The 14,362-nt window shown below is 42.7% G+C and overlaps 1 protein-coding gene across 9 annotated transcripts in view; it reads left to right on the top strand.

Moving 5' to 3' along the window:
• Positions 1–14,362, top strand: part of NEDD4L (NEDD4 like E3 ubiquitin protein ligase) — a 377,737-nt gene that overhangs the window by 290,137 nt on the left and 73,238 nt on the right. For all 9 annotated transcript variants that reach the window (XM_017890470.1, XM_017890463.1, XM_017890461.1 and 6 more), the window contains 5 exons: positions 4,565–4,626; positions 5,020–5,122; positions 6,774–6,940; positions 10,784–10,916; positions 12,562–12,738. In XM_017890470.1, the coding sequence (XP_017745959.1) occupies positions 4,565–4,626; positions 5,020–5,122; positions 6,774–6,940; positions 10,784–10,916; positions 12,562–12,738 (642 nt within the window). The remainder of the gene's footprint in view (positions 1–4,564; positions 4,627–5,019; positions 5,123–6,773; positions 6,941–10,783; positions 10,917–12,561; positions 12,739–14,362) is intronic.

Genomic DNA, 14,362 nt, shown 5'->3' with positions numbered 1-14,362 from the left:
AAAAAAAAAAAAAAAAAAAAAAAAAAAAAAAAAACTCACTAGCTGTTTGCAGCCAACTACAGTCAGGGAGATGGACCACAAAGAAAACAAAAGGAGAGGTGTGAAGGTATATTATTTATTCATGTGGCGGTAGAACCCAGGTAGCATGTTCTGAATGCACGTGGCTTTTGAATCCGGTATTTCAAGTGTTCTCGTGTGTATGTTTGGTCATGTGTAGAGGACACTCGTGGGGAAATTACAGTGGCATTCTATTTTGTGTGATAGCACACAAGTGTGAGTGTGGAGAGGGTGGGAGCACATGAGTATTTTGTGGAGTGAATTATGGATGCTATGTTCTTGATTAGTATATGACCATTGTCAAGGTGGATTATTTACAGTCTACAGAATCAAAATTTGTCAAAACCACCAAATTTTAGATAAAAGGAAATAGGCAGACCAGGCACAGTGGCTCATGCCTGTAATCCCAGCACTTTGGGAGGCCAAGGCAGGAGTTCGAGACCAGCCTGGGCAACATGGCAAGACTCTGTCTCTATAGAGAAACTTAAAGATTAACCAAGCATGATGGCACATGCCTGTTGTCCCAACTGTTTGGAAGGTTGAGGTGGGAGGATCACTTGAGCATGGAAGGTCATTACTACACTGAGCCATGGTTGTACCACTGCACTCCAGCCTTGGAGACAGAGCAAGCTCTCCTTTTGCTTTTACATTGAGAGACCAAGAGCAAACTTAGCTTTAATTGTACCATCGTTGACTTTTTTCAACTACCATTTTCACATTTGTCTGTTAAATTCAGTGCATCATTGCCTAAAAGTTCATACGATATTTGATAACTTGTATCTATTAGTTATTTAGAGATAAAGAGAACTCCGAGATCTGTATTAACACAGAGTGAGATTTCTGGCAGATGTCTGTCTGTTGCACCTGCCTCTTGACTTGTCAGCTCTGTCTCCCCTTCCCCTGGAGCCCTCAGCAACCCACCTTTGCCCAGCCACAAAATATCTTTGTCCCTGGAAAAGGCAGTGGGGCAGAGAGAGCTATTTTATAAAACATTAAGTTTTTCTAAATCCCAGTCATGTGCCACTGAAGACAGCCATGGCTCTCTCTGGAATTTAAATTTTCATAGATGAGGCGTTTTCAGGGTGGTGGTATTATTTGATGCCCTGCCTGTGCTTGAAGGTAGCTCAGCTGATCAACATCCTTTTACCCCCCTTGTATAAGTTTATGGTTGGTAGCAGGTTGCAGGCTGATAGTTCCCTTTCATGAGTGCAGAATTCAAAGTCATGGAGTTTGGAGGGACTTAAGAGACACTGATTTGCTCCCAGTATTTTCCAGGTGAAAAAGCCTGGGCCCGTAGAGGGAGGGGACTTGCCCAGGAATAAGTATATCATTGGTGGTGCTGGATCTGACCCTGGGTGTCCAGCATCATTGTGAGCCTGTGATGTGGTCAAGGGTGTGGGCATGGGTTGGATTCGCCCAAGGCTTACGTGCTTGCGGTGGTTGCATCCAGGTTTCGAGTCTAGGGACCCAGCAGGGCCCTCTCCTTCCGTTTGCCTGCAGAATCCTTTATCTCACTCCATTCCATAGTGAGTGCACCTAGGCTGAAAGCAACTACTCTCTTTCAAGATGAAAGTACTGTGTATCCAGATTTTCTTCTGAGTGCTTTTACCCTGGAATGGGGGCAACATTGTGGCTATTGGGGCCAATAGCACTGTTTGCAGCAGTCTAAGATGGCTTTCCACCAGGAGCACCCTCAGCGCCATCCTGGGAGTCTCCACTCGCCTCTGCTCCAGGGAACAGGATCAGATTGGAACCCGGATGAATGCCAAGAAGAATCTTGTAGTTATCTATAAGATCATCTTCTAATTCAGGCTAGAGAATTTCCATGAAGGTGAACTTTCATTTTTAATGCCCTAACTGTTACTGCTTGGCATTGAGTTGGCAGTACTGACAAGTGACATGAACATGTAGAATTGGCCAATGAACATATCCAGTGTTTGCTGAGTGTGCCAGGTGCCCTTGAGAACATTATAGAAACCAACTCAGTTGATTGGTTTGATCCTCACAGCAGCCCTGTAAGATACGGTTACAGCCCCATTTTATGGATGAGGACACTGAGGCAAAGAGAGGTAAGGAACTTGCCCTTAGCCACTTGGCTCTGTAAGTAACAAAGCCAGGATGCAAACCTAGGATATCTGCCTTTAGACCTGTGTGGCATCAGTCATGTAAGCTGCATAGGGTATGGACAGACTCACGTTCAGAGTCCCTCCAAGCTCCATGGTTTTCCCTCTTCACTCTCTTGCATGTTCTCTGCTGCTCCTAGATTGCTCATGCCCACTGGTGATCCTGTAGGCTTTGTCATACTGTTTGATTTCCTATATTTAAACTGTCCTTTCTCCCAATTCTCCACCTCTCAAAGCCTTCCCGTCACCCTGTATTTGACTCCACATCCAAAATCATTTTGATTTCCAAGTCAGAGTCAGCCTCTTCACTGTACCCCAAGTCTCACAGAATGTCACCTCTCTATGTCAGTGAATTTGTTCTGCCTTAGCTTCTAGTGGATTGTTGACACAATGGCTCTTCCCTTGTAATTGTAACCGTAAGGGCTGGTATACCATGTTGTATCCACATGTCATTCACATAATATTGCTCTCAAATTATTCATTGGTTGGCAGGGCATGGTGGCTTATACTTGTAATCCCAGCACTTTGGGAGGCCAAGGCAGGAGAATTTTTTTGAGCTCAGGAGTTTGAGACCAGCCTGGGCAACATAGGAAGACCCCCATGTCTATAAAAAATAAAAATATTAGTGAGGCATAGTGCACACACCTGTGGTCCCAGCTACTTCGGAGGCTGAGGTGGGAGGATCACTTGAGCCCAGGAGGTCAAGGCTGCAGTGAGCTCTGATTGTGCCCCTGTACTCCAGCCTGGACAGCAGAAGAAGACCTGTCTCTAAATTAAATAAATAAATGTTGGCTAAATAAATGAAAAAAGGAAGGAAAACCAGCAATAGTTTTCTTAATAAATTTTCCATTTATTTCCTTCTATATATTTACAAACCTTTTGGTAGAAAATATTTTCAAAATGTGTGCTTATTACTGCCTCATAAGAACAGTCTAGAAAATATAATTTACTTTATTCAACAATAATGAATTTTGAGAACCTCCATAGTTTACTACAGATCAGTTGAACTGAGTGCTTACATGAGTACTTACTTTGTGCCAGGCAACATTCTTGGCACCAACGATCCAATGGTGAGCAAATTCAAGTCTCTGTTCTCATGGGCTCACATTCTGGAAGTGATGGATGATAAACTAGTATGTCAACAAATGAACAGGCACTTTCAGACAGTGATATGAGGAAGCTACAGCAGGACGGTAGGCTAGGGGCGTGATAAGGGTGGCTGATGGTGGGAACTCTGAGGATGTGACCTGGGATCTCATACTTGGATGCCAAGTGGAAACAGCCGTGCCGTCTGGAGTCAGAGTTGTCCAGCAGAGGGAGCTGCCTGTGCATGGGCCCTTCTGCAGGACATATAATCTGCATCCATGGCAGATGAGGACAGGATGGTTGGGAGTACAAGGAAGGAAGAGAGAGACTGGTTCCCAGTGAGGGTAAAGGTGATTCAAAGCCAGATTATAGTTGGCCTTCTAGGTCATAGGAAAGAATTTCCTGTTTATTATGAGAGGAGTAGGAACCCATTGAGAGTTTAAAGCAGAGAATGACATAAACAGATAACATTTCAAATAGAAGCGCATACGTACATACACATGTGTGCATACACGCACACACAAACCTGATACAGTAAATCATTGGACTGTGGTTTATCTCTTACTATAAAAGTATTTGAAATTGTGTTTAATTGAAGGGTCTAGGTGTTTGAGGTTTTACTGCATATATAGTATTTTAAGATTAATGAAATAGTCACACTTATTTTTCCAGTTTCCTGCTTTGGTAGGCCAGCCAACTTCGCACAATCAAATGAACACCGATTTCTTTAAAAATGAACAAATACCCTACTTGTACTCATAGCTTCATGAACTAAACCTCAGCAGAAGGTCGATTGGTGCTGCTTCCTGGGGTGATCTCTGTGCAGGAGAAGAGTCTTTCAATTCTCTTAGGCTGATGATGTGAGATTTTAATGCAAAAAACAAAGTTGCCCTCAAAGATTAAATCTTGTATATTCTTCTGTTTACTCCACTCGTATGTGTCTCCAATCACAGGCATATAGCAAGGTACCCCCAGTGACCGCTGGTTCTCTGAAGTTAATCAGCTCTGTGCGACTGAGGCCACACCCTGCAGTTAGAAATTATACTTGGCAATGACAGCTATAATTTTGTCATTTGTCTGTGGCTGGGGCTGGCTTCTAAAACCCGGTGTGGATAGTGACATCTAGTGGATCTCCAGTAGATCAGTTCCGTGGACCGTCAGGTACCAGGTGAAGAACCACATTCAGTGGTGCCACAATCTAAAATTCAAAATACATTCTCTGTGATCCAGTTGGGTGTATCTAAAACATGAAGTTATCAGGAATATTGAAACTTAATTTATTGTTTTTTTCCCCACAGACCGAAGATCCAACCATGGAGCGACCCTATACCTTTAAGGACTTTCTCCTCAGACCAAGAAGGTGAGGCTTGCGGGTGTGGATAGGTGAGGATGCCTGCCCTGCGTGCTGTGGGTATGGGTGGGTGGGGATGCCTGCCCTGCATGCTGTGGGTATGGGTGGGTGAGGATGCCTGCCCTGCGTGCTGTGGGTATGGGTGGGTGAGGATGCCTGCCCTGCGTGCTGTGGGTATGGGTGGGTGAGGATGCCTGCCCTGCGTGCTGTGGGTATGGGTGGGGATGCCTGCCCTGCGTGCTGTGGGTATGGGTGGGTGGGGATGCCTCCCTGCGTGCTGTGGGTATGGGTGGGGATGCCTGCCCTGCGTGCTGTGGTGGTTGGCTTTTGCTGAAGACGATTTTAAGTGTAGCCTTTCAAGTCACACCCCTTCTAACCAATTTTCTTCCGTTATGCATTCAGTCATAAGTCTCGAGTTAAGGGATTTTTGCGACTGAAAATGGCCTATATGCCGAAAAATGGAGGTCAAGATGAAGAAAACAGTGACCAGAGGGACGACATGGAGGTACGTGGATGGCGTCAGGCCTCTCTCCTTGCCTTGAGATCATATTCATGTTTTGCTTTCAAACTTTATAATTGAAGGAAATAAAAGTTTAGAAAGCTTAAATATAAAAAAAGTACATATGTCTGCAAGTTAGTCATTGATAGTCTACCAGTGCATTTATTTGTTTTGGTTAAAGATGAACTTTTTGTGTTACAGCATGAATCTTCGGAGAGATTTCTCTTTAGACAATGCCATGCCCATTCTCCAGTGTTAGCCCCCCAGCTCCGTGGAAGTCTCCTCACACATTGAACTCTGTTATTGCTGTGGACTTGCGGCTCTTTGTAAATTCCTTTTAGCCATTGAAGTCACTTCAAAGTGGGTGAAGGAATTCAGAAAATCACTTTTTTTCAAGTTTCTTACTCATTTGGCCACAGGTGACAGCCTGCAGTAGAAAAACCCTCCTCTAGAAATGCCATTCTGGAATGAGCTGACCAGAGGATGTCCCTTTTTTCCTTGCCGACAGAGCTGCCCGTATTTACCTTGTCACAGACTGATGCTGTGGGTCCTATCGTACCTTTTCAGCACACGCCTTGGACAGTGCTGTTTTGTTAGACAAATTCCCATATTCTCAAAGTGTCCATTAACTGAGACCTCTCTAGGGCTTATTCTCACATCTGTTTGCAGCTGTTGCATGTATGTGATATGTGAATAATGTGTGGTGGAGAAGTTACCCGAACACCCCTCCGCCTGACAGATCGTATTTCCAGGCATTATTTCATTTCCAAGCCTTCATCTCTATATATACATGAAGAGGAATAATGTGGGTGGTAGAAATTTATGAATGTTAACATTTCTTAAGCACGTCAACAGATTTTCATCCCAAATCCAAGGAATTTTTCGCACTCTTCTTGCCTTCCAACTGCAGTAACCAGTGAATTACTTAATTTTCCAGTGATTTTAGCAGAGGATGTTAGGAAGCAAATACGTAATGCCTAAAATATGTGCTGTAAAAATGGAACTCGAATTTTGGTACCATGAAACCCATTGATGTGGACACAGCTAGTGTAGAGGGCCTGAGTAGAAAGCAGCAGCTTTCAGACTCGTGGCTCCTGCGGTTGTTCGGGATGCAAAGAGGAGGCTTCTCTCTGAAAGCCCACCTCCCTGGGGAGCAACAGGGCTCCGGGCCTCTGGTCCCCTGCGCCATGATTTCTGTTAGAACACAGGTGCAACGCAGCTCATCTTCCCTGCTCCCTTTACCTCATGGAGGTGTTGAAAAGATGACAGCTGTAATGTGACTCGCATCATTGGCAGGGCTTTATACAGCCTTAGAGGCCCTCAAGTCAAAATAACAAACATGACATATGGGAAGAGTATGATGTGACTTAAGTAGTGTCACCAAATCATGTTGTCCTGCTATGTAGTCATCTTAGAGGGCAGCACAATTAATTGGCCATTACTCAAAAGATTTTTGAGGCCTTTCTAGAATTGATTTTTTTTTTTGGCCTTCAACTGGGAATTTACTCAAATGTGTCCCCGAAGCCATGGCTAGAGCCAGAGAGCCCCAGAGCAAGGAGAAGGTCACACAAGGCTTCTCCTTGCTGCCCTTGTGATGACCTCTTCTTCACAGCCGAAGAACCAACCTCATAATCATCCCTCTCACTTTATTCCACAGCATGGATGGGAAGTTGTTGACTCAAATGACTCGGCTTCTCAGCACCAAGAGGAACTTCCTCCTCCTCCTCTGCCTCCCGGGTGGGAAGAAAAAGTGGACAATTTAGGCCGAACTTACTATGTCAACCACAACAACCGGACCACTCAGTGGCACCGACCAAGCCTGATGTGAGTACCGTGTGATGGTCCGGAACACATGCACATGCACAGCTAGGGTCAAATATGGCGGCCCTCTGGGACAAGACTGGGAAATAAATCATATGTCAATAAGAGCAGATGGTGGTGTGGTATGAGATTCCTCTCCATTTATGTAAAGCATGCAAGAGCGGTCAGACCTTGTATATTGTAAGCAATTGCCTTTGAGTCACATGCTGCTATTTTCAATATGAGCTGATTTATTTTCTAGGTATTCTTTTATGTCGATTCCTGAAATACAAAGCAGAGGTTGTTTTTCTTAGACTTATCTTACATTTGTTGATTATATTGTTTTCTTCTTCACCTTTCTCTCCCAACTGACCCAGAACAGAACCAGCAAGCAAATTGGCTTTGCAATTTTCTGTTTTCTCTAAGTTTTTGGATTTTTACTCTCTTCAAGGCGTTGATTTGGAAACCTCAAAAAAAAATTTTTTTCTTTTTTTAAGGAAATGTTACCTTCTTAATATAATCAGAAACACATGGCAGAGTTGCAAAATTAGAATTAGTAATTACTGTGCATTTTAATCCCTCACCAGCTTCACGGATGCAGTAAACCCATTCCTGTTTTGTTCCCTCAGCAATTTGCGGTTTGATTGATAGCGAATAAACACTGGTTAAAACTCATGGACTTTAAACATGGTTTTGTAGCAGCTTGTTTTTAAATCATTTTATATAGCAAGATCTAAGTCTGATGATAATACATCAAAGGGCAAAAACAAAGTCTTAAGGAAAAGGAATTTTATCCTAGAAATTATGAGCTGCCTGGCAGCCAAGACAAGGAGGAAATTATCAATGAACTATATAACTTTCAGTGTGTAATAAAAGCAAGTCTATAGGGTAGTATAATGTTCTTGTCTACTTGAACTCTGAAAGAAATTGGCTAATAATACATTTTAGACAACAAGCAGTATGAGGTATCATGTTCTTAAAAACCTTTTATCTTTAGAAATTGCAAAGATACTGTACATACGACTGTGGTTGGGGAGGGTGGCCAATTCTTCTGGTCTAGGTTTTGTTTAATTTAGAGATAAAGCTTACAGAATCTGGAAGAACAAATAGCCTGTCTTCCCTGAGCCCCCAGGTGGGTTCTCGTGAATATCAGCCGTTCGTGATCAGCTTTAGACGACCCAGCGTGGGCATTAGCTCAAGACAGCAAAATGGTCTCAGGACAGCAAAAATATCAGAGCAGCTGCGTAATGCTGAACTATCTTTTGTTAAAATTTTTTCCCATGGAAATAGTTTGGTGGATTCTTTTTGTTTTTTATATTATTGCTTACTATTTCCTTTTGATTAATGCCCATAGCTATTAGAATTGTTGTAATCCATCATAGCTATTTGTAGTAAAAACGAATTTGGACCCACCTTGGGCTTGGTTACATGTAGTGACCAGAAGAATCTTGGCAGCAATATCCTAAGCAAAGCACCATTATCTACCTTTGCTCAACAGCATGAGAAGGAAGTACCTGAAAAGGTAGGTCCTCATGTGACCTCTGCAGAAAAGTGGCTAGGAGCAACTCACAAAGGAAAAAATCCTGACAGCTAATACTTATATGGAAAAATACTCAACTTCATAAATAAGGATCATGCAGATTGGAGTTCGTATTTTGGGGACAAATGGGGATAATTGCTACTTTCTCTACCTCACTGAGTTGTGAAACTAATGAGGGAATTCTGGAGAAAACACTTCCTACATTTTTAAATATATACTATTTTTTTGATGGCTCCGCAGGTGTATACATGTCCCCACACTCATCAAAGGGTGTACATTAAACATGAACAGCTTTTTAATGTGTTGACAAGACCTCAAAAAGGGGGTTAAAAGAGAAACTATCTTTGGTGACAGTGTCCCAGAAACTAAAACAAAAGTATAACTTGCTGGCTCTTCACTAGTCTAGAGCAACAAGGGAAAAATGCAGTTCTTTTTCTGTGGTTGTTTGTTTGAGACAGAGTCTCACTCTATACCCGCAGTGGTGCCATCTCAGCTCACTGCAACCTCCGCCTCCCAGGTTCAAGCGATTCTCCTGCCTCGGCCTCCTGAGTAGCTGGGATTCCAGGCGCCCGCTACCATGCCCGGCTAATGTTTGTATTTTTGTAAAGATGGGAAGTTTCACCATGTTGGTCAAGCTGATCTCAAACTCCGCTCACCTGAGCTGCCTAGCAGCCAAGACAAAGCCTCTCAAAGTGCTAGGATTACAGGTGTGAGCCACCGTGCCCAGCCAAAAAATGCAGCTCTGAATCCAAGTTCAGGTTCACATGTAGTTTTGGGAGAAGGCAGAGGCGTAACTGCCCTATCAGTGAGGCAGCAATGTCAAAGGGAGAAGCTGAGCCAGAAAGGACACAGCAGAACTTGGCAGAACCTGAGGAGCGCCTGCTTCCAACGGGCATGACTTCTAGAAGGCAAGAGGAAAGTTAGTTAAGGAAAAAGAGTTTCCACTACAACCTCTGCTGGCAGGCTCTTTATTGGAATATAGTATAAGTTCATTTCAGAATGTGTGAGAAAACTTTAAAATTTGTGTTTTAGAAAGAGTCTATAATGAGTGTTCTTGATAAGTACTATATTTCAATTAGTCTGAAATAAAGATTTCAACTTTTGAGATACTAACTTGTGATATAATTTTTGTTAATGGGATATACTGTCTTATTGAAAGTGTCTGTGAGAGTTTTCCCTGAAAAACTTTTTGGCATTTAAACTTGTACACTAAAAGCCTCTGACTAGTATTTTCCTCCAAAGTATGATTATGATTGCCTATAATTTACTGCAAAAAAAAAAAAAGTTTGTGTGGTTTTTTTTTTTTTTTTTTTTTTTGGAGAAGGAGTCGCACTCTGCTGCCCTGATTGGAGTACAGTGGTGCAATCTCAGCTCATTGCAACCTCCACCTCCCGGGCTCAGGTGATTCTCCTTCCTCAGCCTCCTGAGTAGCGGAGACTACAGGCACACGCCACCACACTCGGCTAATTGTTGTATTTTCAGTAGAGATGGGGTTTCACCATGTTGGCCAGGCGCATCTTGAGCTCCTGACCTCAAGGGATTCACCCGCCTTGGCCTCCCAAAGTGCTGACATTACGGGCATGAGCCACCATGCCCAGCCCAAAAAAGTTTTCCAAATTGAATCAAAACTTTTAGATCCTGAATTGAGAGCATCACGTGACAAAAAATAGGGTATGATGTTGCAGTGTTCAGACCCCGGCTGACTAGAGAGGTTATCTCCTGATGTTATTAGGATTTTTAAAGTAGGGTAAAGGGGGGAAATGCAGTGTCACGATTTTGAGATTCTGTCAAAATGAGCTAGAAAGCAGCTGAAAAAAAATTCATGTTGGATCAGGTATACTTCCCTCCAGATGACAACTTTGAATTTGTACCTTTTGTAGTCTTTGGTCAAATTGCTGGTGACCAAAAGTAGCTACCTTATGATTGCTGGATTTCTAGAAGGATTGGGACTGCCCAGCTGCTGTGTGAACTCACCTGTCACCTCTGCTTCCAGAGGCCTGACTTGTCACTGTGGCATATGGGCGGAGGACTTTGATTTCTGTTTTGTATTAAGCGCTAAGGTATATTTTGAAATATATACCTGAAAGATGCTCAGAACGGTGTGACTAATGCATTTTAAAACTGCATGTATTTGATTGCAATGAACCTTAACCTATTTTAGCCATGATATGGTGGGAGAATTTTCACATTGGATGACCAGCTAAGTTATCAGTGTTTGATGCTGACACTTCAGTGGGCATCTGGCCCTCCATGAGCATTGGACTGTCATGAAGGGCCCGATCTCAACCGCTTCTCTTCTTCTCCTTCCCCCTTTCCCACGTGCTCAGGGACGTGTCCTCCGAGTCAGACAATAACATCAGACAGATCAACCAGGAGGCAGCGCACCGTCGCTTCCGCTCCCGCAGGCATATCAGTGAGGACTTGGAGCCCGAGCCCTCGGAGGGCGGGGATGTCCCCGAGGTACGATGTCACCAGAATGCTGCAAAGCCCGGCAGCTCCTTCTTCCCATGTTCTCCAGCTTGATTTTATATCATAATTTCTTCTCTCAGTAAACATTGTTGAGAATGTAAAGATTACAGTGACGCAGCGAATTAATTACCAGCCTGGTTATTAATTAACTTGAAAGTGACTATAAAAGTTGTATTTGACAAGGATATGTGGTTCTATATTGATAGAAATGGGAATAACATTATTTTTATTTTTTTTTTTTCAAGACAGTGTCTTGCTCTGTCTCCCAGGCTGGAGTGCAGTGGTGCAATCTCAGCTCACTGCAACCTCTGCCTCCTGAATTCAAGCAATTCTCCTGCCTCAGCCTCCTGAGTAGCTGGTATTACAGGCACGCACCACCATACCTGGCTAGTTTTTGGATTTGTAGTAGATGTGGGTTTCACCATGTTGACCAGGATGGTCTCAATCTCCTGACCTTGTGATCCGCCCACTGCCTTAGCCTCCCGAAGTGCTGGGATTACAGGCACATGCCATCACACTGGCTAATTTTTTTTCTTTTTTTTCTCTCTTTTTTTTTTTTTTTTTTTTTTTTTTTGTATTTTTTGTAGAGACAGGGTTTCACCATGTTGGCCAGGTCTTGAACTCCTGACCTCATAATCCACCCACCTCGGCCTCCCAAAGTGCTGGGATTACAGGTGTGAGCCACTGCGTCCAGCCCACATTATTTTTCAGTGTGAAAGTCTTAAGATATTTTTACTTTGTAATTTATTCTTCACCAGGGTCTAACCATGTCTCATTAAATGACAACTTGTTTTTTTCATAGTTGAGCTATCGAATGAGCCCTATAACTTGTTTGGGTATCATATGCATATTTTTATTGAGTCGCTTTGACACTTGAAAGAGATTTGTTACCATGAAAATATAAATTTAGGTGAATAGAAATGTGTAATTTTCCCTTTAAATAGTTATGGTATGTTACTTAAAACGTTATGAATTAAACAGCAGGTTAGCCATAATCTTCCATGCTGTCTTACCAGCTCTGTTTACGTACTAAAAATCCATTCTTCTTAGACATTGTGTTAGGAAGGTCATTCACAATGCAGTGATTCAACTTGGAAAAGCAAAAGTAATGATTCCATAATACATTCACTCTAAGTTATTTTATACCATTGTTTAATTACAGCATATAGCTTCTATACTGCTGTCATGGTGAATCCTCAGTGGTTAAAAGTAAAGAAAATCCATGACAATTGTTTGTAAACTCCAGAGAAGCATGTGTGTGTGTGTGTTTTTTTGCCCACACATATAGTAACAAGTGCTGGAAATCAGTCACTGTTCAGAGAGGCAGTGTTACAACGTGAGTAAGAGCACAGCCTCTGTCTGGAACCAGGCCTCTTTGATTCACATCATGGCCCTACCACTTGCTAGCTGTTACCTTGGGCAAGTTATTGTCTGTGCCTCAGTTTCCTCATCTGTTAATTGCAGGAGTAGGCGTATCTTCCTCATGATTATTGTGAAGGTTGTGTGCCTCATGAGAGGCACTTAGTAGGTGTTAATTGTAGTTACCACCGTGGCTATTGTTGTTACATAGCTTTGTTGGGGAGCTGGGTGGATCCCCAGTTCCTAACGTTTACCCCAGTGTCTCTTTCTCTGAAAGCCTTGGGAGACCATTTCAGAGGAAGTGAATATCGCTGGAGACTCTCTCGGTCTGACTCTGCCCCCACCACCGGCCTCCCCAGGATCTCGGACCAGCCCTCAGGAGTTGTCAGAGGAACTGAGCAGAAGGCTTCAGATCACTCCAGACTCCAATGGGGAACAGTTCAGCTCTTTGGTTGTAAGTAGTGGCCTTGTTTGAAAGAAAAGCTGAGCAATGTTTTATTGTTTTTTGTTGCTTTAGGAGGATCTCTTAAGTAAATAGTGACCAAGGGTCTTCCAGCTCCCAGCTAACTCTGACATTTTCCAAAGTTCCTCCTTCCCTAGGAGAAGCAGGACTACACTAAAATTAGCCCAAGCAGGTGAGAATCTTTCTTGATTTGGAAGGCAGCTTTGCTCACCCCTATACCACTAACACTTTCTTGGTTTATAAAGAACTCAAAGAAGTAAAACTTCATGATGTCTGTAATTATTAGCTTTAACCTTGTAGAATTCCTTTCCCAGCCAAAAGGCTCATGAAAATAGTACCTTTATCACAAAGGTAGTATTTCACAGTAACAGTTAAAAGCCATCGGGCCTAATCAGTCCTCTTAAGTCATATTCTGCAGGATTTATCATTCTCATTTCGCTGATAAGGGCACGATGCTTAAGTGGCTCATCCAAAACAAGGTTTGAATGGGAGATAGAAGACATCGCCTAAGTCCCAGAATATGAACCTTGAGAAAGGTTGTGAAATTGTGACACTGTCATCAAGGTAGCATTTTAACTTGGGCTCTCCACCATCAGAAACATACTTTCTAGAAGCCTCAGATGGGCTTAATGCCTGAGCCCAATGGAATCAGTCCCAAAGACCCATGTTTGACAATACAAAGCTGCAGAAATAACCCATAGAACATCCCTGCTTATGCTTAGAATTAAGAGCAAATGAAGTCTCAGTGTTTCTCAAGAAACTGAACTTAAAGGTATGCGATAAGGCCAGGCGCGGTGGCTCAAGCCTGTAATCCCAGCACTTTGGGAGGCCGAGACAGGCGGATCACGAGGTCAGGAGATCAAGACCATCCTGCCTAACCCGGTGGAACCCTGTCTCTACTAAAAAATACAAAAAACTAGCTGGGCGAGGTGGCGGGTGATTGTAGTCCCAGCTACTCGGGACGCCGAGGCAGGAGAATGGCGTAAACCTGGGAGGTGGAGCTTGCAGTGAGCTGAGATCTGGCCACTGCACTCCAGCCTGGGGACAGAGCGAGACTCCATCTCAAAAAAAAAAAAAAAAAAAAAAAAAATGTGCAATAGTAGATGATGGTAGTCACTCCACTGAAAATAGCATCCTAAAAAAAAATAATCATTACTGTGACCGTAACCAACAGAAATGATAGCACTGCATGCAATGTAAAAGCAAGTAAGTACTCACAGGTTGTTACTTTTGGTTATGGTGTTTTTATTTTAAAGACACTATATAGGCTTCTGTTACATGAATTGCATTTGTCATTCAGTTAATGTGATTTCACATTAAAATTCTGTGACTTTTTCAAAAAAAGATGTGTCGCCAAGATGAAAATGTAGTACTAAATGGACAGGATAAAAGAGATTGCATATATATGGGATATTTGAATTGGTAAAACTGTTGTTATAGAAACAACATAAACATTGAAGCCCTGTTTTTTTTTATTATTATTATTTTTTATTATACTTTAAGTTCTAGGGTACATGTGCATAACGTGCAGGTTTGTTACATATGTATACTTGTGCCATGTTGGTGTGCTGCACCCATCAACTCGTCAGCACCCATCAATTCATCATTTATATCA

The sequence above is a fragment of the Rhinopithecus bieti genome, unplaced genomic scaffold (assembly GCF_001698545.2).
Source record: "Rhinopithecus bieti isolate Rb0 unplaced genomic scaffold, ASM169854v2 scaffold_17861, whole genome shotgun sequence".
NCBI classification, from domain to species: domain Eukaryota; kingdom Metazoa; phylum Chordata; class Mammalia; order Primates; family Cercopithecidae; genus Rhinopithecus; species Rhinopithecus bieti.
This window is presented reverse-complemented; position numbering and strand designations above follow the sequence as displayed.